The 26,909-nt window shown below is 42.3% G+C and overlaps 2 protein-coding genes across 6 annotated transcripts in view; one reads left to right on the top strand and one right to left on the bottom strand.

Moving 5' to 3' along the window:
• The window catches only part of apbb2b (amyloid beta (A4) precursor protein-binding, family B, member 2b), a 57,931-nt gene extending 53,214 nt beyond the window's left edge, over window positions 1-4,717 (top strand). For all 5 annotated transcript variants that reach the window (XM_076884919.1, XM_076884917.1, XM_076884918.1 and 2 more), the window contains one exon: window positions 682-4,717. In XM_076884919.1, coding sequence (XP_076741034.1) covers window positions 682-852 — 171 coding nt within the window. In that variant the 3' untranslated portion in view covers window positions 853-4,717. The remainder of the gene's footprint in view (window positions 1-681) is intronic.
• Window positions 4,718-5,385: 668 nt separating this feature from the next.
• Window positions 5,386-24,471, bottom strand: LOC101467824 (putative methyltransferase NSUN7). Its single transcript, XM_012922750.2, has 13 exons — window positions 24,289-24,471; window positions 23,110-23,217; window positions 22,080-22,265; window positions 17,978-18,036; window positions 16,667-16,803; window positions 16,399-16,551; window positions 16,019-16,202; window positions 14,035-14,248; window positions 13,711-13,854; window positions 13,463-13,564; window positions 13,234-13,351; window positions 10,274-10,397; window positions 5,386-6,261 (listed from the first exon to the last, which is right to left on the bottom strand). The coding sequence occupies exons 1-13, from the start codon at window positions 24,326-24,328 to the stop codon at window positions 5,386-5,388; spliced, it is 2,445 nt and encodes an 814-aa protein (XP_012778204.2). The 5' UTR covers window positions 24,329-24,471.
• Between the last annotated feature and the right edge of the window lie 2,438 nt (window positions 24,472-26,909).

Genomic DNA, 26,909 nt, shown 5'->3' with positions numbered 1-26,909 from the left:
TATCTTGTGGGGACATCTAATTGACATAATGCTTTTTTTTTTTTTTTTTAATGATTACCCAACCCTTACCCTATACCTAACCATAAACCAATTATAAGCCTGACACTAAAACCACATTTTAAGTCTCAAAAATGCCTTCAAACTTGTGGGGACTGGGATTTTGTTCCCCTAAACCAGCGGTCCCCAAACTTTTTTTTTTTTTTTTTTTTTTTTTGCCCGACAATATTTTCACGGACCGGCCTTTAAGGTGTCGCGGATAAATACAACAAAATAAAACTAGTACCGGTACCGAAAAAAGAAGATTTATTTATAACACACGTGAAAAGACCGAGGAAAACCGAGTTAACGATAAAAACGATAACAAAATAACGCTGAAAACTGATAAAAACCCTGAAAACTATACATTTCACACCCGAGCCTCAACTCTCGTCGCGGCCCGCTACCAAACGACTCACGGACCGGTACCGGTCCGAGGCCCAGGTATTGGGGACCGCTCCCTAAAAGGGCTGTTGATCCCCACAAGGACGGACACACACACACACACACACACACACACACACACACACACACACACACACACACACACACACACACACACTTGCCCCTTCCACAGTCGTATCCTCAGCAGTTGTAACTCTCCATAATTTACGCTCTCTCTCTCTCTCCCTCGCTCTCTTACAGCTGCGGTATCAGAAGTGTTTGGTGGCTCGACCGCCCTCCCAGAAGGCCTGCGGTTCGTTGCCTCCCGGCGACTCGGTGTCCCGCCGAGTGTCGACCAGTGTGAAGCGAGGCGTCCTGTCTCTCATCGACACCCTCAAACAGAAGAGACCTGTCACAGAGTTGCCACAGTAACCGTGGTGAAACACTACCGGCTTTCGACCACGGCCCCAAGTCACCATAGTAACTCGACGCATCGCTGCCAAAACCCGTCACCACCACAGACCCCAGTAGCCATGGAAACGCAGTAAAACCCTTGGGTTTTTTGGGGGTGGGGGGTTTAACCTGTCACAACTCCTTCACTGGTTTGGAAGCAAATTGGAATTTCACCTCAAGAGTTAACTGGCTCTTGAGCCGCAATTCAAGTCTGTTTCTTCCAAATAAGTGAGAATTAAAAAGGCACCAACCCCACGTCTGAAGAGGACCACCTGAGTGCCGGCCATGCAGGCGATGGTGTACATAGAAGTAGGTCTCATTCCCCTCAGCTCACAGCAGCAGAGGAGAAGAGGGCAGGAAGTGATCCTGTGTGCTGCTGCTGCTGATCTCTCCGTGCTCTTTGTGCATTTGTGTCTGTGCCTGTGCTGACAGCATGACCTTTCACACCTGGCCACACTCCTCCTCCAACCTCATCCACCGGGTTGTCCTCCCCCCCGAGCTCATCATCTTCAGTAGACTGTAACCGTAAGGAGATGAAAAGTTTCATATCAGCGGATGATCATTGGAAGATAAAGAGATTTGTTTCAGTCTACACCCTCCAACCACTTGACCCTGCATGAGCTTTTTATCTAAATGTGAATCATTCTATACAATATCAATACACTGCTGCTGCTTTCAGAGACTCGAGGGTGAGAAATCAGAAGTCGCACGGTTCGTTTATCCTGTCTTATTCGTTCTTTCTCATCAGCTGTGCGAGAGTCAGCCCCGCGTCTGAACGAGTGGTGACCTTTCACCCGAAACATGCTTCGCGCATTTCCTTGTTTACGTTGTTATTCTTTTCTCATCCCGCTAGGAAATGACAGAAGATAGCCATAACGGAGGACGAGATGGGGGCGGGTGGCGCTGACCCTCTCTCTCTCTAGTACAGTGCTGCTCCAAACACAGGAGACCTTCAGCATGCTGCTGCTCTTTAATACACATGTTGGAGGAAGTTTGACGGATTATTCCTTTAAATCCCACCTCAGTATCGGTCATCAGACTTCATTTAAACTAATAAAGATCATGGGTGGCATTAAAAAACACAAACAAGCCTGGAGGAACACTTGAGGAATGCGTTTTTATACCTGGGTGTGGTTGTGATGATTTTTAGTCCACAGCTGATGTGAACTGTGATTTGAGAAAGAGAGAGGACAATTTTCTCTTTAGCTGTGGATGTTTTCTAGAGGAAAGCCAGCAGAGAGACGTGTTGACCCAGACTGACGGACTTTAATGGACTCTATATCGGTCTGTCTCCAGGATTGTGTTCAGCTGAACGCGCCTTGTGTTTCCTTACTCACTGTACGTCTGATTTCATCAGTGTAATGAAACCGCTCGCTCTGTGTCTGTGTTGTGCAGAGTTCCAGTTTCACCTGCTAGCTCCTTATTATCACATATCTGACAAGCTTGGATGTATGGTAATAACTAATGAAGTCCTTTATGTCACCTAAAAATCACATAAGATCCTCACAACAGCGCATCTCCCTCCTGGGTGTGGGGCAGCAGATTAATACTCTGTTAGGTGACCCTTTGCTAAACCCCCTGATTAGAGCCTGTCAAGCTTTGGGTTCACTCTCGGCTTCTTTTCCAGACGATGCTGCTACATCAGAGCTCTGTCCTCTCTTTATAGGCTCCTTTTAAAGAAATGGAAACACTAAAGCATAATTGTAATCTGTGTTTGTATTTCAACCTGCTGCAGTATGGTGGTACATTTTTCACTGTGTGTACCTGATTGGTTATCCTGGGACTAAGAAGGTCGGTGCAGAATGGATCATGGCTCACTTTCTACTGAGGACACCAACTTTTATGCCAGAAGGAGTAGCCTGGCCTCTGACATTTAGCATCATATTGCTAGCAGCTGGTTCAAAATGACTGCCTAATGTTAAAACAACAGCCGGATTAAAAAAATATGGTCCAACTCTTCATAAAACATATAAAGTCTGTTCAAGACGTTCATCATTGTTAGGGTCCAAAATTGAACATTTGCTGTTAGCAGGAGATGCTAGTCTGCGCGTAATACGCTTTCAAGAGTTACTGCAGATATGTGACGCAGCATTTAAAAATCTAAAGTCCAAAATTCATTATTTTTGCTTTAACTAAAATTTCAAAACTTCCAGATTAATACTGCACAATTCCATGATTTCTTTTTTTAAGATGAAGATTTTGAAGATGTCGAGCTGCAGCCGTCCCTTGAATTGTTTGTGGTTCAGTAACTATGCACAAGTTCCCAGGACGAGATGCCTTCGTGTCTGGAATGACATCCCATAGTTGGAAAAGATAAAAACAAACAAATCTTCCAAATCAAACACATGAAGCTACCTGCTGTGAATAAGGGAGCAGTAACAATTGTAGCACATTCGTAAAAAAGTTTACCTTATGGAGACCCAATGCAGAAGTCACCAAACTTTTCTGGTTGACCGTCCAGGTCAGTCCTCCGGGTGGGTGCAGCTGTGCAGAGCGGAGGGTTTCCCCTCGTAGCTGTGAGGCCTGGACACCTAAGTTTGTGAGGGCGATAACTCGAGAACAAGGTGACGTAGGATTTGATGCCATAGCTGCATCTACTAAAAGTCTTGGACAAGTTTGAATATCAGTCACTTTGACGTCAAGGTCAGAGGTCAAGTTTTCAGAAACTTGAGAACGAGGCGACATAGGAGTTTCAAACTAGGCACATCTACTAGGAGGCTGAGTTGAAGTCACGGGTATTTTCCTTGACTTGTGAGATTCCCGGTCTTCGTCTTTGCCTGTTTTTGTTTGTGCTGCGTCACATTTCTGTGATAAATAAGTGGCCTAAAAAAACAAAGAAATGCTTGACAGGGGCTGAGGCAGTAACTTGAGGGGGGGGGGGGCTTAGCTAACGGTCAGCATGTTGTCTTGCACTTCGTCTGTTGGCTCCACGGGGGAACCTAAAGAAACTATTTTAGTAACGGAGATGATTTCTTCTTTTGTCACAAGGATGCTGAAATGTGAACGAGATGACAAAAACTTTCTGTACATAATACTGATTTCATGTAACATTTGGCATTAATCATCGTTATAAGCTATGTTTTTCTTTAATGTGTTTCTTTGCCTGTTATTTTCCTCTAATGAAATGCCTTTTTTTTTTTTTTCTTTTCTATTTTTTGAAAATTCACCAAATGGCCAAAGTGTAAAATACTGATATACATTGTAGATAAAGAAAAATACGAGAGCAGATAATGAACACGGAGGCGATCGGAAGCGCTCACAGTTGGCAGTTAAGTTGATGCTGAATTTAACTTAGCAATTATCTATGCATTCTTTTGATCTGGAGAAACGGAAAGTCATGAAAAGCCTCGCACGCTCTGGGACGGTTGTGAGAGAGAGAGAGAGAGAGAGAGAGAGACTGTATGTATTGAACAGAAATATTTTTTATTTTATTTATTCTATTTTATAAAAGGTATATACTGATTTTTATTAGTTGGGGCAAGTAAAGTCTCATGACTGTCATCGTCTCAGTCCCCGGTTTAGTCACAACGCTACAACAAGCTCCGCTTTGCAGAACACAGCAGGTTATGGATTATATCTTCACCTTGTACAGTGTACCGAGAGCTGGGAGTCCACTGCTCCGTCTGAACCGCTGACCGGAGGGTGAGGAGGAGGATTGTAGCAGCAGTGGACTCCTTGCATCTCTTGTCAGTCTTGCACATAAACAACGCCCACACACACACACACACACATATATATACACTATCCATTTCCCACTGATGGATGTGTCTGCTTCCGTTTGCTGCTCACTGATTTGTACACTTTATCAATGTAACCAATTGTGAGAATAAACAGCATTATAAAACCTGTGCGTGCGCGTGTGTGTTTGCAGCTATTTTTGTGATCGGTCTCTTGCTTAATCAGAGTCCAGCTGTCTGCAGCTCGTGAGTCATTAAGAGTTATTTATTCCCATGAAACTTTTTGTTTTTGTATCACTGAAGATTAAAGAGATGTGCATCATTTTACTGGAGGAAAAAAGCAAAAATGAAAATGTAGTGATGTAACAGTTCTAAACTGTGAATGTAAAACAACCGTGAGATCCCACAAAGGAAAATATGGGCCTGAAATGAGCATATGTCACCTTTAAGCCAGGCCTCCATGACAGCTATACCAAGCACTTAATTTTGACATGATAAACCATCTAAATCATGTCAAGTTCTGCATTTTTCAGTTGTGTGGCCACCTTGACTGATAGATGGGTACCAATCAGGTCAGTAGTTACACTTTGTGCCTGACAAATACTGCAACCTGCTCTTCACTGAACTTCACTGTGGCCCAATTAGTAATTTATTTGTGTATTAGTCAACATAAATTACTAGAAGATCTAGTTTATGAGTGAGCCACATATATTTAAAAAACAAATCTAAGCAGCAGAAATGGCTACAAAATAATTTAAATATTGTAATAATTAAAAAGCACTTGATGTGGCGTTAGTACATTCCAGTTAGTACATCCGTGAGAATACTTTTTTTTTTATACATCAGGCAGAGAGATTGAGGATGAAGACGTAGACATGTTGCCTTGCTGGGAGTTGAGGGTCCCAGACAGAGGCCTGTAGCCAGAACTGCCACTCCTGCTGCGCAGAGAGATTGGTGGCAGCCCCACATTGTCAGCTCTGACCGCCTCTTTTGCTGGTTTAGCAGCGTCGTTCGATGTTTCCTGTGCTCTTTCAGGCTGTGTGTTTAGTCCCGTGGAGGCGGTGTGGGGAGCGGGTATGGCAGGAAGAGCGGTTGAAGGATGCTTTCCAGCGGGGGAAGGCGTGCTGAGTAATGTCTGCTGTGATTTAAACGCTGGATTGATGCTCATCCTCTGTGCCAGAGCTGTGATTGGAGACAAGTGGTTGGAGGGTTTTGCAGAGGACATTAAAGCTAGTGTAAGGCGAGGTATTCGTCTCGGTTTGCTTTTCGTCCGACGCCTCTTGTGATGTGATTGGTTGACTTTTTTCTTTGTCTGTTTCTTCTTGTGGCCTTTAGGTTCATGCGTGGAGACAGTAGTGTTCTTGCTTTGCTTTGAATGGCCTTTTCGCTTACGCCCTTTATGCCCCCTCCTCTTCTTTTCCCCCTCTTTCTCTGTCTCGCCCACTTTTTCCTCCTCATCATCTCCCTCGCCTTTCTCCTCTTCATCTCCTGAAGGTGTGACTGGATCTCGTCCATTTGGCAGCTCTCCTCCCGTCTCCCTCTCAAGGCTGGAGGAGGATGAAGGTTTGCTGCTGGCTGATGCTGCTCGATTCTTCTTGCTTTTCCCCTTTTTAGCAGCTTTTGATTGTTCGGGAATCATTCCGCCCAGGAGGCCCTTTGCCGCCGCCCTTGCCAGCACATCTTGGACTGTTTCCACCTTAGTAGGATCTGCCTGAAGAAGAAAGAGCAGTTTGAAGATTTAATGTGAAGCCACAATGCATTAAAATGTAGCACAGGGGACATCTACACAATAAAAACACAATGGTGTGGAAATGAGCTACAGCCATAAGGCGAACTTGCAGAGGAGGGGGAGGAGGCTTTTACACCGCATCATGGCAGCAAATAAAGAATATCATCTGAAAGGCACCAGGATGATCACAGTCTACAACCACTTTTGTTTCCTCTCTATGCCCATGTGAGAAAACAGCTGGTTTTGGACTGAATGCTATCATCACAATGATACCCTGCTTACAACAAAAATGCTAATGTGTTTGTAATGTTTGCCAGCCCTCAAAGTAAAACTTCAGTTTTTCTTCTTTAAGTACTGAATAACCAACCTGCACTCAGAAGTTCTCTGAAATTTATCTCGGTTTATCCTATCAGATGTACGAGCATTGCCAAATTAATTACAGATTATCCCGTGTGGATAGTAGAGAAACGATTTTTAATCTGGACAGAAAACACAGGACCAATCGAAAAATCATCCAGCGTTAAAGCTTCAGGGCCATTAATCCAGTCAAATACATAAATAAAAGGTGAGGGAAGATAAGCGATAAATTCGGGGTAGATGAATTTTGTTGACAAGCCCTCGGGCTGAAAATTGTCATAGTGTAGCTTCCCACACTGCCACTCCAGACTGGCTTTAGAAGGTGTGTTAGTGCCACAGACTCATGTTACAGAGGAAATGCACAGATTAGAAGCTCAGTATAAAACAAATGGGCAACCAACTCTGAGTTCGGGGGCATCTTTATCATGTTGTAAGTTTTGTAAATTTGTCTTGCGGTCTGAAGAAGTCTGTGCTCAGTTCTTGTTACTTTGTGCAAATTAGATCGTATTTATCTCTGTGTGTATTTATACTCTGTGCAGCTTGCTAACCAAGCTTGTTGGTGTTAGTTAATAACTCTTGTCTAAAAATGATGTAATCAAAACTACTTCATGAAGTCACCTTGGCAACATTCATTTTAATGTATAACTCCCCATCACACTGAAACACAAATAACCCTGTGGAAAAGAAAGTTTGCACAGAGACTCTGCAGTCTCGTGCGAATCTAAGTACACTCCACGATTCAGTCATGTACTGAACCACCTTTAGCAGCAATAACCAAAGTAATGATTAAGTAAAGGTTTTCTCTCTCGTGCCATTGTGGGGGAATTCTAGTCCACTCTTATTTACAACGCTGCTTCAGTTCACTGAGATTTGCGGGCATTCGGTCATGCTGGTGTAGCTTTGCTGCTGTGTTTGAGGTCACTGCCCTGTTGCGTGGCCCGATTTAGGCCATCTTTTAGCTGTTGGACAGATGGTCTCACTTTTGACTCTAGAATACGTCAGTGTGCAGAGGAGCTCATGGTAAAATCCATGACTGCAAGGTGCCCAGGTCCTGTGGCTTCAAAGTAAATCCACATAAACACACACCTGAATGCTCAAAACCAGCACATTATGCAAACTTCTGCTTTTACAGAGGCGCTCACAATCACTGATGATCACTCAATCAAATGCATTTGATTATCAGCACCTGGCTGCTAAAAGGACGTGCTCAGTGTTTCACAGGACTGCAAATGAACTTTGTACGTTACAGCCTGAGTGTTATATGGATAGAAGTGAAAGGTTGTCATCGGCAGTGCAGAAACAAGAAATCCCATTAAATTTTCCCGAACCTTCGGTCTGTCTGTTTTCTGTCACAGTCTCTCTGAATCATCATTTACTTTCTCTTCTTTTATGAAAGCTGCTTAAAAATATTACAAATGCATTTTCTATTCACCCCTGAGAGCTTAATCTGTCTCTGCAGTTTTCCATTTTTCTTACTTTGACAGCATTGTACGCTTTGAGTCATTTATAAGCCTCAGAACTTTAATTGCGCTGCCAATGTGGTGGTAAAATGCAGAAGACTACAGTTTACTGGAGAGCGGTATGACTGATTGCAGCCCGTCACACGTGTTTAACAGATAAAATATTTCAGGTTTCAGGCTGATGAATCATTTTCTAATTAAAATGTCTACTTTAAGTCTCAGTGACAAGATCATTGGTCTACCACTTTGGTCCAGGCCGAAATATCTCACCTATCCGGTTGATTGATTGATCAGGAAAATGTGACCACTTCAAAAGCTTCATTGTTATTCAGCTATTAGCTCAAAGCAGCACTGATAACCACACAGAGCTTCCAGCTCGGCTCCTTGAGTCGTGTGTACACCCTTACATTTTTAAATTAAAATGCTAAATCTACAATTTGTGAGGAAATACTGGAGATACTTGAGAGGGGAATAGAGCTCAACAACCTCCCAGATGTGGAACAGGTGCAGTTTGTCCCCTCGTCTATGAGGACGGGTTCTCATTTCTTAATTTCTGTGTATCTGCACGCATCGATGAGGTATCTCTTCAGTGTAACAAAATCTGCAGCCCCAGCTCTGTGTCCATTGTAGTCGCTGTAGTGGTCGTCAATCCAATTAGGCGTGATCATTAGATTTTAAATTACCGCAGCGAGCTGGACAGGACAGAGGTGTCTCCAGCAGCGTGCCCATTTGTGTTAGAAAGATACGATTTGCATTAGAAATGATTCTTTAACCAGCAGCACATTCTGCATGAGAACGTTTAAATGAAACCCTTTCCTGCACATCAATCACCTGGTCTTTATTATGTATGTGTGTATATATATATGTACACACACAAATCTTACAAATATCTTATTTGTGCCTCTTGCTACACTCTGTGTGTGTGTCTGTGGGACAAATCCAGGAAGAAAGACCAATTTAAGAATGATTCCTGGTAACTTTTATGTCCTCTTTGTTCACAGAGTGCAGGATGTGCTATATTTCAACTGTTATTCTATTAACCGATCCTTCAGCCATGTCTCAAATCAGTGCTTCTCTGCTGAAGGAATTGGCTTGTTCACACTGACAAGTACCTACAAGCAGACTACACGGGTGGTGTTTGCTCTGCTTCTCACTCTCATTTGTCCTACAGCATCCAGCGTTTGAGTTTACTGTCTGAACAAACAGGTTTGTTGTGTACTTGTACATGCATGTCAATTTACGTTTCTGCCTCCATAAAGAGTCATTTTTCTTCTTGTCAAATGTCTGATTTCACTTAAAGGCACTTTCTTGTTTTTTCTTCAGCACTCAAAGGTGTCGAGGAGTTTTAAACTCGTTTCATCCTTCAGCTTTCAAGATGCTACTTTATCTTTTCCATGTTTACTTCCAGATGTGAACATTTAGCATGTAGATCTGCATCACTGCAGAAGCAAATTTTTTAAAGCTTCTTTGTCTTTTGCAACATTCTTTTATGACAATAGATTTAAAGGATCAGCGTTACTAGGGACTTACTAAATATTACTTTCAACTCCTATAAATGCATTTTTATACATGAGTAAACCATTATAAACCCAACGTGATTGAATAGTTTTTGTTGTGGCTGTACGGACCTCACTGCAGCATTTTTCGAGCTGCAGGTGATCGAAGGAGCAGCAGCTCCTTCTGTTGTATTTTTCCCTCTTTTTATGAGTGCAGCAAGAGGCAAGAAAGGGGAGGGGGCAAATGAGGTGATGCAACAAGGCTTGAGGGCTTGGAGGAAAGGCTGAAAGAGCGACACAGAGAATTATCCATTCATCTTGGCTCTGGAGTACTGAAATGTTTCACTGGCTCACAGGCATTTCATCTTTAGCTTGTCTCATTTTTATGGAATATTGCTGCAGTGTTTTTACAGAGCAATGGTACACACACACACACACACACATCTACCTACTGTGTGTGCGTGCGTGCGCAGGCTCACAGAGCTGACTGACCTCCCTGCAGTCAGACAGCAAAGAAGTGCAGCCTCAGCACTACTAGAAGGTCTTGTTGCAAAGCAATTGCATGCGCGCACACGTGTAAATACTCTACACACATCACAAAATCTCAGTCCTTTAAAAGCAGCCTTGTCCTTTATTCTCTTCTTACTTTCATCTTACGCTTTCTCCTCCCATGCGTCTCACCTGTCGGGACAGTCTGGCGACGAAGCAGCCGTTGGTGACCTTCGATGGTTCGAGCCTGAAAAACTTGTGCGAGTCCGTTTCGCCTCCTGATGAGGAGTCGTCCGGGAAAATTGGACCATTCACCCTGAGGGAGCGGTACAGAACGGGAAGAAAAAGAAAGCATTTTCACACTGATTCGTCATCATCACATGCATTTAGAAGAGGATTACTGTAAGCTCAGGATGCATAGTTGTGGTCCTTGGGAACAGTGTGTGTGGCTCATGAGCCAGTGAAAGATGATCACTACACAGTTCATCAAATATGAAACCATAGGGGTGTTTTTCTTCTGTTTCAGCCATGATGCCAACTAAAACCTCCTAAGAGCTACTGACAAAGCAGGGGTCATAAAAATACCACCAAGGCTGTAAACCATAGTAAAAAAATACCAACATAAATCGCAGTTCTCTGAACAGAGACTGTACGAATGCTAAATGGTTTTGATGTATTTTTCCTGTGCGGCCCTCAGTCACAAACAAATTTCCTAAATTGGCACTTGGTCGTCAGAACTCGGAGCTCCCCTGCTGTGAGTAAATGGTTGTGTAACGCGCACAAGAACTGCCTGCTTCTGGAAATTGAACCAAAGAGAAATAAATTATTTTGACAACCAAATAAAGAAAACAGGATTTGTTTAATCGGCCTCAGCTTTTCTTCAAACTTTCTAGCGCCGTGGCGAAGTTCTTGAAAAACAATGTTGCTAGCAGTTTTACTTGATATACAAGCAACAGCAGTCACATGAAACAGTACGTGGGCATCCTGCAGTTCAGTGTCAGTGCAGTAGTTTCCAGGCACAAAGGTTTCCTGTATGTAAGTGGATGGGAGTGGGTGGCTCATCAGGTGCTTCTCGTGGTGTCTCTTGACAGATTGTCCTGTTCACAGCCTAAGGACAGTCTTGTTTATGGGCCTCGCAGCTGTTGCTGTCAGGCCATACTTCTGGTCCAAGTTCCCTTCAGGATTCAATATTTTAGGAAATGTTGAATGAGAAATCTCAGCGGACCAAGCGCTGTCTAAATCTTGCTGAAATATGGAGACGATGTGCAGATGTGACCTTCGTTCGCATTAAAATTCTCAATGCAATGCTGATTGTGAAAGCAGGGTGCTCTTTATGTCGAGTGTTTACACACACAGTCAGATTTTTGGTGGGGCAACTTTTCATCTCCACTAAAAGCTATTAAGATAAAACTACGCTCGTGCTTTTATAATGGGTTGTGAGCTCACATGTTAAGTTACATGACTGGAGTTCCCCTCCTTTTCTATATTTCTCTTCTAGTTCATCTTGGTTTCATCTGTCCAAATAATCTGTTTTCCTAGAACTGTGTGGGCTCTTTTAGATGTTTTCTGCTGAAGTCTAATCAGGTCGTCCAGTCCTTCAGTGTAACCAGTGATTTGCACTTTGTCATAAACCGTCTGTATGGAGACATCTCTTGATTGTAGATCCTGACAAGGACTCACCTGCCTCCCTCAGTGTTCTTGAGTTGTTTGTAATTCTGTCATCATCCCACTTTGTTTGACTTCTGTGGTCTTTCAGGAATTTTTGGTGTTGCTGAGCCGGCTAAAGGAATTTCCTTGTTTTTAAGAACATACCAGGTTGTGGCCTCTGTTGATGTTTTTGCTCTCTGTGATAGATTTATTATGGCTTTTCAGCCTAATGACGGCTTCCCCCACTTGCACTGACATCTCTTTGGGCCTCATATAAAATACAAAGTTCAACACTGTCATGAAATACCAGGGGAACAGACATCACCTGGCAATGAAACTGCTCGTCCCTTGTCTAAGTACATTCGAGCCTCTGTGGACTGTGTATAAATGTGCCGGTCATTCCTAAACAGTTAATGCAAGTTGCTGAAAGTCAGTGCTTCAATCACACATTTACCATTTGATTTCAAATCCACTGTGGAGGCAAACATACAAAAACTGTGTCAAAAACCTGGCTATGTACTGATCGCTACTTCCTTCCTCCAAACTTCGCTGAAGTGCAGTGGTGTTTGCAGTGCACTGTCATCCCTTGTAAAAACAACTGAAACATCTGTGTCTTCACAGAACAGATACTGGAAACACAGAGATCAAACATGTGCCTAAAATCCTAACGCAAGTTGATAAAAGAGCTTATGTGAGCTGATTTAATAACATTTGGATTCCTTTAAGCGGACGGATGGCAGGAAATGACTTTTGTGGAGCAGCAGGCATGAAACAGGCTCTGAAATCTTCTCCGCCCCGTTTACCCCGACTGCGGGATTAATCTCAGGCCCACCAGTAACAGCAGCTGATCCTTTACACTGTCATCAGCCTGCTGACAGACTCTCTCTCTCTTACACACACACTCTCTTATAGAAAGGTAAAAATAATAGGTTATTTAGAAATCCGTGCACGGGAATGGTGACCCAAACCGCCGTATCCGCTGGAATCACATGCTTTCCAAGCTTATAAAGTGAATTTATCAATGTCAGCATGCTTTATCTGATAGCTTTTGTGAGTTTTTGCTCACATGAGCCCCATGCAAGGGTTTGTCCTACCATCTGTGTTTGGACTCAGAGATAATAATCCAGCTGCAATAAGAGAAAACGAACAGTTTAGCTTTAAAAATGCTAAAATGACATTTGGTTTCTGTGGTTATTGCACGGTGAGCTGAGCCCTAGAAAAGAAGATGGGCTGCTCGTTGCTCCCATTTCTATTTGCTGTGGAAATTAACGAATGATGCCAAAAGATAAAACGAAAAAAAAGGACCATCAAATTAAACAAAGTATCTGAGATGGTTTAAGTGCCTCCTGTTTCCTGTTACACTGCCCTGTAGGTTCCTCATTACGCTTGTGTTTGTTTAAGCCTGTGGATTAAAAAAGTACTTTATATTTATATATGACTAAAAGGATTAAATGCCTATTAAGCAGACAACTGTATAAAGATGCAGCCGAGTGTGTTTGTTGTACCTGTAGGGCAGCAGTTTGGGGTGAGTGTGTGTTTTCTCTAACACTCTCTTCACCAGCTGTTCGTTTTCCTCGGGATACACTGAGCGTGTGCAGTAGACCACAGTCTGAACCTTTGGGACTGATGAATGAAGGAAATAAATGAATTTTTTACCAACAGGAACAAAAATACATAACGTGTTTAAGTTGTAGCTCGGTTGGTGAAAAGTGTGTGTGCTTGGTATTTACTCACAGGTGAGAGCGTGTGCCAGCAGTTTCGCCTGCTGGGCGGTCAGAGAGTTTATTTTTCTCTTGGAAACAGAACCATGGGACAAATCTGGCAGCAGACCCCAGTCTGTCAGCAGAGGAGAACCTGTTTAACGTCTGCCCTTGTTTAACTCTACTTGGACATGACTGCATAATATTCAAATGTTAAACAAAACGACATATATTATGTTTACTCATTGAAACAGGAGGTTGGGGTCTCTTATATTTCCCTACCTCCATGTTCACTGTGGATAGCGGGCACCGGGTCATTGAGGGCAGAAGACGAGCACTGAGGCAGCACCATGATGACCTTTACTCGCTGGACGGTGGCATCTACGTCATCCAGACCGTAAAACGCTTGTGACAGGACACGAACGTCTACATCAGGATGTAGAGCAACATGTGAGTGATCGGATTAGTGTTGGCACTGTGCTGCCATCATATGTAATATTCAAAACTCAGGGTTAGGGTTCATGAATGTTAAAGCTTAAAGGACAAATACAGCGACATCAGCAGCAACAGGGACAGATCAGTAAATCTGAAGTGTTTGTGACTCACTTTTTAAGTCCATCTGTGTGAGCAGTTCCTGGATCTCCTCTTTGTGTGAGGGGTTGTGATCAGCGCCACACACCAGCACTCGGACCGAGCGGGCAGCAGCCACAACAGCCACGTGTGCCACGGTCATGGCCGAGAAGGCCCCCACTAGCAGGACGTCGTTTTTATCAAACAGCAGGGGGCGTAACACACTTGTTGCCACGCACACGCTCCTGTCCTACAAAGACAGACAGACAGGTGTGTCTGCTATTCACACAAGATCGGTGGACTACTTTCTCCTTAAAGAAGCTGGCCCCTCCGGACTTACGGACCGCTGTGCAGCTAATCGAATTCAAGTCATTCAACTCAAGACTTCAGACTTCACATCACAACAGGAAGTCAGCCTGGATCAAAGGCCAAAACTTGCACTTTATCGCACAGCGGTGAAATGCTTTCCACCTAGAAAAAGACTATTAGGCAGCCTTCATACAGACTGAGTGTGTTTCTTTCTGCTGATTTCGATTCCTGTAACCTTTTCCTTCTTAATTTAAGTATTTTATAGAGGAGCACGCAGCGCTCACGCTAAATGCACGTGTTGCTAATGATCTGAAAAATCTGGACCTAAAATGACCGTCAGTAGAAAAGCTGACAAAAACAGTGAGTGAGCTGGATTTCCACTGTTGCTGTTCTTTAAACTGAATATATGCAGTGATTTTTATCTCTCGCTGAATCCTTTTTCACTTTTAACTCTTACCTTCAGCTTTCACTTTAAATCTTTCAGATTTACAAGCAGATCTCTAGTCCCCTCTAAGAATGACGTCAGCTGTTGGTGATCACCATCTTGTTCTTTGAAACCAGACTTCACAGTTATGACTAGAACTGACTGAGAAACTAAGGACTCCCATCAGGCAGTAATAAATAATACCAGAAGGTTTTTCTGAGACCGTACATCCATCAAGAAAGCATTTACCCAGGTAAATCAAGTAAGGGATAGCTTTAATCTCATAGACTTTTATGCAATCTGACATACTTCTGCTTCCAGAGCAAGTTCCCGCTGCTGATCATTAGAAAGAATGCAGATTTAAAGGACATCTGCAATGGCTTCACTCCTCTTGATTTAGTCTGTATGCATTTTCCAATAAGCACCACTGCTTGAAAACATAAATCCTGGTCGAGTCACTTGAGGGGCTTTAATCTACCAGCTCTCTACTACAAACTGTCTGATTTGTGGCATCCACACCTCCCACGTCTCAGGCAGCATCTTCACCTAAACTAAAGACTTCCAGTGGTGAGAATGTGCCCAATCCCAAAGATCGCCTGCTGTGTGCTACTTTGTTCTGACCTGACTCTCCTGATGTTGTCTTGAGTTTACGTGTGAGAACACCTCATGAGTCCAGCACTCTTCCCCGCTCTTTGCTCTAGTTTGCTAAGGTTATGTTCAAGTGCTCACCCCAGAGAAAACAGGTTCTCAGTTATCCTGGTCATGGTGGCCTTAAGAGCTTGAAAGGAAGGAAACCCACCCCACAAGGGGTGAAAAAAGGCAGGGGTCATTATCACCAGAGGTTTTGGGGGAAAGCACTGTCAGACCATGCCCTACCCAATCATGTGAGCTATTTATGTCACCTGACGCGTAGTGTGAGTGGGGGTTGAGGTCTGGTAAGGGATCTCAAGACATAAATTGTAGGTGGGTGACAGCAGGTGTCCTAAGCCACCACCTCTGTTCGATGATGGTCACTTATATTCCTCTTTCAAGCCATTTTGCCATCCCTGAAAGAGTGACCTTTGACCTTTAAGTGCAAGTACACTCTGGAGACTCAGCTACACATTAACGGCGAGTCAACAGCCACCTCCTAAGGGACTAATACCTGAGACTCTCCACCTTTAATTTTTAATACTGAAGAAAACTCTTGGATGAAAGGTGACATGTCTTCCGAAAAGCTCTGACGAAGTCTTCTCACCTTCTTTTTAAGCTCTTAAGACTCAAATATAGGCACACCCAGATTTCTACCTGTATGTTCAGCACACGTGTGGCGGTGAGGCTGCTGTGCTGGAGCCAAGCTTGAAGATGCTGCGAGAAGATGAGTGTGTCGGGACAGAGGGGGTCCCTGCAGAACGTGAACTCCGCGAGTTCAGTCTCGTTCTCCGCTTGACACAAACCGGCGCTTTGTAACGCTTCACACATCTCGTCAAGACTACAGGGAGAGGACAAAACATGCTGTCAGAGACACACATCACCAGGTACAGATACAGGAGACTAGATTGTAATACAGAGACACCAGTGCCCTCCGATTAGCTGCATGTCAGTATTCTGCTTTAACCACCAGTAAACTTTACCAGGCATTAAACACATGCTGCATTAAGCCAAAAAAAAAATCATGCTGAAACTACCTGATCTTGAGAGTGTCGATCCATGCGCACAGTGGCAGACCTCTTGCTCGGTGCTGTTTGGTCCTGACGCTGTCGGACAGGAAGCAGGAAACACTCTGCAGATTCTGCTTCACTCTGCAGCGAGCTAGAGAGGCAGCCAGCTTGGTCTTACATCTGTAAAAACACAGCAGAGCCCATTTTCATGTTTCTTTGATTCAGTTTTGGTTATTTGGTTATGCATAAATAAACTTCTGTTGTTCGCATGTGACTTTTACACTCGCACACACACCTGTGCAGACTTTTCTCCAGGTTCCTGACTTCCTGGATGGGTTCTTGCCCTTCTATCGTTGGACGTTCACACGGAGAAAACTTTTTGTCCTGAAAGTCGAACAGCATCACCATCGCCAAAGGCAGCAAGTCGTCAGACTGAAAAACATTGCAGGGCTTTATTACTGACTGAGTCCTGAAACAATTGGACTGCTGTGCAAAAATGGGCAAAAAAATAAACCTGGGCAAATGTTATAAAACCGTATTTTATATTTTAAAAATATATTTTAGAATGAGTAAACTGAGAAAATGTGCTATTTTAAGAAAAATATCAGCACATTTTGAATTACTGGCAGCAATGCATCTCAAAAAAATTGGACAGGGCCTTGTTCACCACTGTGTAACATCCTGCCCTCTTTTAAAAACATTCTGGGCTATTTATTTCTCTTGTTTTAGCCCTTTGACTCAAAATGTTGTAGCTTGAGGGGAAGCTCAGCTCTCTACTGAGAGGTCTGAGCCTCCCTTTAATCCAAACGCTGTGTCACACTGAGTCAAAACGGTGACGTTTCAAACCAGAAAACCAAACAAAGGAGTTAGAAGGCAGTGAAATGTTCACAAAAGCTGAAGTTAAGGGTTCCCTTCATTCTTCAAAACAGGAATATATGATCACCAAAGAGTAAAGTAAAAATGATGAGCACGTCCGTCTGCACTCTTCCTTATGGCTGTGTACATGCACTCTTTTTGTCAGGTTGTGCGTGTGTGTGTGTGTTTGTGTGTGTGTGTGTGTGTGTGTGTGTGTGTGTGTGTGTGTGTGTGCGGGAGGCAGAATATGTATGTTGCAGTAAGGATGTGTGTTGAATTATAAAGAGCTGTGTGGTGGTTTTATAGTCGCACTCGCAGACTAACGGCCTCAGCCCATTCTCTGCGTTTCCCTCGACTTATCATTCCCACACAGAGCCACGCACGAGCGGAGCGAGTCTCTTATCCATGTATGTGTCATAGCGCAGTGTTTCACAGCATAATTTACGGTTCCCAGTCAGAGAGAGTGTGTCTGCCTCTCCCTTGTGTGTATCACTTGCCACCTATAACCAGCCAGACCATGTACACGTCTGAATACAAATGGCCTTTAACTGCGTCCCTGCCTCCCTCGCTATCATTCCGCAATATTCGGATGAATCGCGCTCATACGGCCACAAACACTTCATTTGAAGACAGATAACTCCCAGACTGTTTCACACACTCAGTGTGTGAGCGTATTTCTTTTTTTCTTTTTAAAAAAAACCATTGGATTTGAGTCTGTAAACACCCAAATGTCAAATCTGGTGGGACTCACAATATGCTGCGAAGTATGGAAGCAGCTGTCGGAGATGATGTCCTCAAGTAAATCTTGATCTAGGAGGAAAACAAAGTTGTTAATGAACAAAGGGAAAAAAACATCGGCTGAATTTTAATGAATTAAGAGAAATTTGAATCGTAGTGTCCATCAAAGCGGAGGATAATCATACTCTGTCACTTGTTTAGTCATATAGACAGTTTGGCTCTATTTGCTGATATCTTGAAGCTCTGTCTTCAGCTGAACCAAGGTCATGTGTCTTTTTGATATGCTAACAGCAACTGTGTTTTGGTTATTATTCTAGTTAATACACAATCATTTCTGATTCAGAGTCAGAACTACAGATGCCAGAGCCTGCAAAGTCGCTGCCAGTCAATGTTGGACGCTGGGATATTTCCCTGTGCCCTGACGGTGAATTTGAGCAGCATTAGTAGAGCGCAGGAATGAGTAGAAGGACCTCTAAAAAGACTCAGTATGAGTCATTCAATCTCTACTTGCTACTTTACACATAAAGTAAAAAAAAACTTTTGGTATAAGGAATTTGGGAATAAAAAGTTCCAGGAGGGAGAGAGCAAGAGGGGGGAAGAATGAAGAAGAAATGCTAAAGTGCCCATCAGAGTTAATTAAAAATGAAAAGAGCTAAACAAAAATCCTTGAGCTTACTGCGTATCTCTGTTTAAAACAGGCAGGCTATTTGTTTTGTAAGTCACTGGGTCCCTTTATAAATTAGTATGTGCATTGATTAGTGTATTCCTAGAGGGTTTTTGAGGGTTCACCTGCAGCCAGAACCTTGAAAACTCAGGTTCAGAGGCTCTTTGTCCCAAAGCTTTGCATTTTTAATCCAAATAACTTTCAGACCAACATGAATTTGAGCCTGAGGGGAGTAATAACACATATAATAACATGTATAATAACCTAAAAACTGTTCAGTTATTCCTTTTGTACACTTATGGATGCAGACAACTGTCTACACACGTATTCACTTTTATTTTGGACACAATTTTGTTGCTAAACATGGAAAAACAGTTTACTGAAAACACTTTAATCACATGTGGAGCCACCCCTCACTTCTTTTAATTTTGCTTCCAAGAAGCCAGCACTGCACTGATTTTAACTTGTGTCTCAAGGCACTTTGTTTCTAGCAGAATGCTGCAATAACAGGAATCATTCCCATATAGCCAGTTGAAGTAATATTTAAAAACAGAACGATAACAGCCTCTGTTATTGTTTGTGGTTGCATTTCAACCAGTGGTGATGGAGATGTTAGAACATCTGATTGGTGCAGCTTCATTTCATTAATAATATAGTTATTATTGAAATATACATATAGATATATATATAAAACACTTGAAACTAATTTTCTAAAAAAAGAAATGCTGTTCACTCCCCCGACCACATTGCAAAGCTATGACATCACAGCAATGTGATTGGTCAGTTGCAACATTGCTACATACGATGATGCAGGAACAACAACAACAATACAGGGATAACAGACGCAGCAGAAATTATGATATGGAGGCAGTATTAAATAACACATAGTGTCAGTTTAAGTGGCCTGGGATGGAGTCAAATAACCAGCCTGAATTATCTTGTCAGTCTGTCCCTGCTGCCAAGAAATTACTCAGAGTAACGAGAAAATTATTTCTGGAAACGAGTGTTCCTGTTCAGCAGAAAACACAATAGTGCTAAAGTATCATGAGGTTATGGCAAATGGAACTCAATGAGAGCTCAACAGAAAGGTTCCGGTGGTAAAACGAAGGAAAAAACCTGTTTATGAGCCATAATTTTGTGAGCATCCAAAGTAGACTTACTGCGAGCTCCTGTGGAAACCACAAGCCTGTGTTTGCATTTTATTTGCGCTTTCACATGAAAGAAGTACTGAACTGAAACAGTGACATTTGTGATTGCTGTTACCATGGAAATGTGTAAGTCTGTGTACACTTCAGTGCACACAAACAACAAAAGCTATTAAACAACACAAAAAGGATTAAATCTGACAAGGCTGGAATTCATTTCCTGTGAAATCTGACATAGTTTTGCTTATAGGTTGGGTAGTTATGTAGACAATTATGCAGACAGTAATTATGTAGACATGTCTTGTAACTTTTGCCTCATTTTATTTTTTGATCTAAATTATCTCTTTCACTGCCATGAGTCATAACTGGTTGGTTCAAGGCTTAAAAGTCTTTCTATAAGGACTTTAGACATTGTCAGTGGAGTAAATGCTTATTCCAGAAAATCACTTTTGGAACTGGAGCCATTAAAACAGTGTTCAGTCACTGTTGAGCTCTGTCAGCAAGACGGTACCAGGTGGTTAAAAAAATGAATGCAGAAAGTTTAGTGTTCAGCTGTTGTCGTGCCTCTGATAAGCTGACAAATGTAAGTCCAAATTCACCTCTTTTAATTCTAATTTTGTCTCTACCTCCTCCTGAGAGAATATCTGCCTCATTAGCTGCCAAATGCTCTGTTATGGTTACCAGCTCTGTGTGGCAACAACCAGGCCAATACCCAAATTTAGAGTGAGTATGTTGCATGTTGGTGTGTGTGTGTGTGTGTGTGTGTGTGTGTGGCATCTGGAACTGGTTTCTGTAGGATTTCAGTATTCATTTTTTTTTATATTGAAAAACCTTTTTTTTTTTTAAATATTATATTCCATTCATAGATATTCATGCAATTTTCATGACAAAGAATTCTATCCAGTGAATGAAAAATGCAACATGCAGCAACACTTCAAAAGCAGCTCGCCAACCCTATCTGTTTGCCCCTTCCCTTCCTTTACTCGTGTTGCTGGGCAAGAACTGAAGGGGGGTGTTTGCTATGCTCTGTAGCGGTCCAGAGACCTGTGCAAGTTCACTATGCAATACACACTAAAACAGGAATTCCCTTTACATGCAGATACATATGAATGTCATAAATGTGTTTCAGTCGAGGCTGCTGTAGTCATGATATTGCCAGTGGTACAGAGATGACAACAGATGTGACTGATAAAGTCTGGAAGAAAAGGGGGATCTAGGAGTGGAGGTGGGGTGTAAAGTGGCTTGCAGATGTGCACCAATAGTGGGAAGGCTAAAGTAGCCTAAATGCTACACAGTATAGGAGATTTATCATTTAGATGCGGATGTCTACCCAGAATCATTCTATAACCAAACAAGTTGCCAGTCAAATGTAACCATGTTTTACCCATAAGAAACAAGCCTTTTAAGGTTAGCTGGTTCTGTCATAGTGACACTGACACACCTCGTGACTGGAAATGGTGACATGGGAACAGATTCACATAGTATCAAACGACTGCACCATGTTGGTCTCTAGATATATCACGAGTTAAAGTGAAGGATGAACCTATATAAGGAACTTTACAGAACATTTAAATAGGTAGTGACACTTAGTCACTATGCTGTCTTATGTTCAAAATCAGGATGATTATTTCTTGTTTTGTCATAGAGAATCAATGATGCGTGTTTTACAAACTGTTTATTGCTAAAATAGAAAATGCTGCGCTTTAGTATTCAGAAGAAATTCTGTTTACCTACATTGCAGGTGGCTGTGGACAACCAAAAAGAAAAGACAGGTATCTGGAAAAACTTGCTGCCACCTAAATGGTCAAATAATGTATGTAAAACGTTGTGTTTTTCACTATATGCGCACTTGTGGCTTTTTAAAGTGAATTTATATGTGTGTGCGTGTGTGTCTGCCCATGACATGCACTCTCTTATCACCTCCCAAACAGACATCTACTGCACTTCCACTCAAGCAATTTGCAGTCACGTGGAGAAATGAAATGTATGACTATATATTATTTAATCTGCTGCCTGCAGTTGAAGATGCTATTCAGAAAGTGAATATTGGAGCTGACATATGCTGCTCTCCTCTGTTATTCATTATAGAGATAAGGCTACCTTATCCCTAGGAGTTGGGTAAAGTCCTCAGAGGTGGCAGTAGAGGGGATCAAATTAATTTCCCCCTGACTTTATGTTTAACCACCAGTGGGCTCCCGCCATGCTGGATATACAGTACAGTTCATCTGCATTCATAAAACTAAATATGGTTAAAGTATGGTGCGCTATTCTAAATCGTTCACTGTAGAAGTTCACTGTAATCTTACATTTAAGTGTGTTAAAGGCAAGCTGGAACACATGCTTCTCCATGGTTTTGTCCCCGCTCTTGAGCAGCGATGTTTCCGTCTTTTTTCCATAATGTAGACGCTGATGTTGGCTGGCTGGCTTGTCTCTACACAGCTGCTGGAAAATATCTGCAGCCTGTAGGTAAACCTGATCAGATAGATGATAGGCTGAGGAAAAACAAAGGCGGCACGAGAGAGGTGGAGGGAGGAAGTTGGAGAGACGATACAAGAACGGTGCTGATTATCTGAATAGAGAGAAAAGTGTCGGGTTTGTTAGATATTGTTAGTTTCTGTTGGCAGCTGTTTTTTAAAAGCAGGTATTAATAATAACATTAAAGATTTCCTTTGCTCTGTATTCAAACATGTAAAAATGTAACTTTACAAAGTTGCATCTGCTTTCGTGTTCTTTTTCAGGGAGAAGAGGCTTTCTCCTTGCAACTCTTCAAAACAAGCCTTACTTGTTCAGGCGTTTTCTTATTGTACTGTTATCAACACTGATGTTTAACATGCTAACTGTGGCCTTTAGAGCCTGAGATGTTGCTTTGGGGGTCTTTTGGAGCTTCTCTGTGCTTTGCCCGGTCTGACCTTGGGTGAATTTGCTGGGATGTCCAGTCCTGGGAAGACTGGTGACTGTCTTGAATGTTTTCCACTTGTGAATAATCTCACTGTACAATGTTGGGTTTCCCAGACTGATGGCAGGAACAATTGCTTCTTTAAAATCATTGCAAATGTTTTTTCTCCTTGGCATGTGTTAATACTGACCTCCAAACTGCCAAAACCTCTGTTTTTATATAGGCGCTGTCACTCACTGATGACCAGTCAGTTAATTGAGTATTTAATTAGCAGCATTTTCCTGCCACTTACCCTCTAAATTACCATGAAAGCAAAAATGCTGTATGCTTAATTTTTCACAAGATGAAAGTTCTGCAAAAATTGTAGTTTTCTCTTGCAACTTGCAGTTTGGTAAACACAATATGAGATAAGTAGTGCAAGTTTTAAGACTGGATATCACCTGTAGACTGAGAAGATGAATGCAGTCGAGGGAGCAGGGAGCAGAAAGGCTCCTTGCTGATCACCTTCTCCGTCCCAGAGCTCGTATTCACATCCTCGCCGGAGCCCACTGTAACACAAAGACTATGTATGTGTGCTCATGTTACACAAATACACAACCAGCAGCACCGTAAACACCTTACCTTTGCCTGTCATGATCAGAGAAAAAACAAACACTTGTCAAGAGGTTCTGTAAGCAATTTCCAGTCTATCTGACAACATTTGTCTTTTCTTGTTTGGCACTCCTGCCAGCATCTGCTGTTCCAGCGAGCATATAAACACACACAAACACTGTGTGTTTACAGAGCTGAACCCGAGCTCTGCAAATGTAAATAAGACGCACAGCATCGGTCATAGCTGACATGTGATCCACCTCCCACTTTCCTGTGAATGTGAGACAGAGCGGCCGCAGGCCCCTGTGCGTAATTGGGCTCCTCCTGGTGCAATTAGGCGGCCTTTCGGATACGTCGGCATGAATAAATAATGGACCGCTGCCTGACCCTGCACAAAGGTCCACCTCTGACTGACCCTCTAAAACCATCTGTGTGCAGCTGCTTCACCAACACACATGCACTCAGTTGTGTTTCCATCGCTTCAGGGGACATTACATTGACCTCCATCTATTTTCCTGCAGAGTTATTCTAACTTTAACAACTACTTGAATGACCTCTAACCTTTACTCTGACCTTAAACCTAGATTCTTCTGTCTAAAATGTAATGAAATGATAGAAAAGAGGCACACATTAGCTAACCCAATAGTTTTAATCAGTGTTTAGTGTTGGGTGACATCACTTTCTTTGAGACTTAACATCCAAAAGTTCAGGGACCACTTGGCTCTAATTAAACTGGATTAATAGAGAGAAACACAGACACAGTGTAATCGGCTTTTACGGCACTCATGAATGTTTAAACACAGAGCCGGAATTGACCAGAAACGTGTCCAATAAGGCCATGTCAGTGCAAATGGAATAAATTAATGAATATCAAACAGCAGTGATTTAATGAGTGTCAAGCAGTTTCCTGCAGAAGAAAAACCCTAAGTCCACTTAAGAAGAGCAGCACTGGAAGAAAAGGCTACAGCGGCTTAGTGTAATCTGCATACAGGATGATGGGCTGTTTAAAATTGCATAGCAGGTCTTACCGTTGTCATTCAGGACTCTCCTCATGGGAACAACGCTCATCTTCTGAGCGAGTATCCTGGATCTGCCTGTGTGCTCTTTACTCTTCCCCGGCTATTATATGCTGTCCCAGTGAATTGGAGAACTTCACTCCTCTCATCACCTCTTTGTCATCCACGGCTTCCCTCTGGAGAGAGTTTGAAATGCCATGGCAACAATATGATAATGAAGGAGGCCTGACCCCCCTCTGAGATAGCTATACAGTATAATACATAACATACTTTGTATAACATACAAAACATAAAATACTTTATCATCCTGGATTTTCACTGTTACATTAGTCACACATTTATTAAATCATGTTAAATATATTTTTAAAAATGATCAAAGTGAACCACAGACCACAAAGCTGAGTGTCTGTGTTTGCTGGCAAATATGAGAAACTATCTTGGATACCATTACACACAGGAATGTGTCCAGGGCAGCTGGACACTTCCTTCATACTGTACTACCTGTTAATAAGTGACAGCGTTGGGGGGGGGGGGGGCTTCACAGGTATCTGATGTCACTGCCCCCTACTGAGCACAGAAGTGCAGTGCAGCATAAGGCAAAGCTGGGGAAGCTGTTTGTGACTTACAACATACTAGTACAATATTTTTTCATTTGGTAATAAAACAGGATGTGATGCTAATGCCATAGACTGTATATAAAGGATGGACATAATCCTTGGATATATTTTCATGCACATTAATAGACACTTGGAATTCCCTCTGATTGGTATTATTGAGCCTGTGGCTAAGCTTCCTTGGGAAAGATGCTGAACCCCGAGTTGCCCCTGATGCACCCATCAGTGTGTGTCTGTGAATTTTATATGCTTAGGCATAGAAAAAGTATTTGAGTGAATAGGTGACTGAGGCTTGTAGTAAGAAAACACCTTTAAGTCTCAAGTTAAGTAAAAAAAAAAAAAAAGAAGTATATTCCATTTACCTTTTGATTTGCAAGCTGTAACGTTTTACTAGGTTTCATGGTTGAAGCTCACATAGGTGCTTGAAGGCAGCTTAGAGATGCTTTAAACAGGATGCAAAAGGGCGCCGGGCTGCAGTCTGTGGGGCTGAAAAATTGAAGCTAAATGCAGAAGTGCTAAAAACGCCAGTTTCTCTAATGGCTCTTTAGGGCTGGGCTCAGAACTGAGTAAATCCCCACAGACTCACCTGTTAAATGTCCAACCTCACAGCATTAAAAAGCATGTTAACATGTGGCTGCTTTGACTGACAGGTATGTGCTGCTGTTAAAGCATTTTTAATAGACTTAGAGCTTTTTATTGTCATTGTGCAGTTTCTTGCACAGCAAAATTGGGTATCAGAATTGAAATCGGGTAATAGAATCATCTGACAAATATTACAGCTTGCTGTGTATTACAGACCATCGGAGAACTTCATTTTTTGATTGGTGATATTTTATTATTTAATTAGCTGAAATGTGTGTCTGTGTTGCACTTCATCAGTCTCCACTCTCTAGGTCAGATATGTTCATCTGAGGCTCCATAACCCAACATATTCATTAATTTATTCCATGTCTAAAACACATTGCAGGGGTTGATGTCACAGCATAGTGACAATGTCCACCTGCGTTTGCAGTCAGTGTTGGGTTCCTGTGTCATTCAGTGCACGTATAGCCTGCCGAGTATATCTGTGTTGTACGGACGTGCTTGCTTTCTGAACTTCAAGGTTAGCAAAAGCAGAGATAAGATGTATAAGCACGTCTTATCTTCACAGATTTACGAAGAATGTATTTAAACAATCGGGATTGTAAATTCAACACTAGGTCAGACTTTTGCAGGTTCATTTAAGTACACGAACGTGTCATTTCCAACAGTGCTGAATTTGAGTGATTTGTTAATAAGGAACTCAGCAGTATGCAGACCCCGCAGAGAGCAGGCTAATGAGCTTTTGTTCCAATATTTCAGAGCGAAAAGAGAACATATAAGGATGCTATTTTAAACTTGTTAAGTCCTGGAAGCAGAAACGTTCTTTAGCTTCCCCTTTCATAACGACTGTTTTTTTGCTTTTTTTGTTCACTCATCTGCCTGGCTAAACGTGTTAGGGGCGTGGCCATGTTAATTGACCCGAGCCGACTGCTAGGCTAATCCAGTGGAAGCACCCTATGCCTGCTGTCGGAGACTCTTTATAATGGATTATTTAATTAGTGCCATGAATTTCTGTGAGGTATGGACCATCTGAGAAGTTTCTACTTCAGCTGTCGTGAGTGAAATTATAGTTTTGTTTGTTTTTGTTTTTTGTGTTTGCTTAGCATCAACTAGCCGATATGTGTCTTTGCATTTTATGACTGCAGTGCAGCTCAATAATGTTAGCTGATGGTAAGCTCCAAAATGCCAATGTCAACCACCTGGTGACCTCACAGTCGATACCTTTGCATACAGTTGTGGTCATAAGTTTGCATACACTCATTATGGATATGAATGTCCTCGTAATTTTGGGTTTTTAATGATTTCTTTGGTTTGGTATTTTTGCAGAGTGACATGATTATACAGCATGCATCTGTTGGATGGACAGCATCAGGGTTGGATTTACTGGATTTTTTTCTAATCTACACAGGTTCAAAATTGTAAATACAAGCTGAAATA

This window comes from Maylandia zebra, linkage group LG6 (genome assembly GCF_041146795.1).
Source record: "Maylandia zebra isolate NMK-2024a linkage group LG6, Mzebra_GT3a, whole genome shotgun sequence".
Lineage (NCBI taxonomy): Eukaryota > Metazoa > Chordata > Actinopteri > Cichliformes > Cichlidae > Maylandia > Maylandia zebra.
This window is presented reverse-complemented; position numbering and strand designations above follow the sequence as displayed.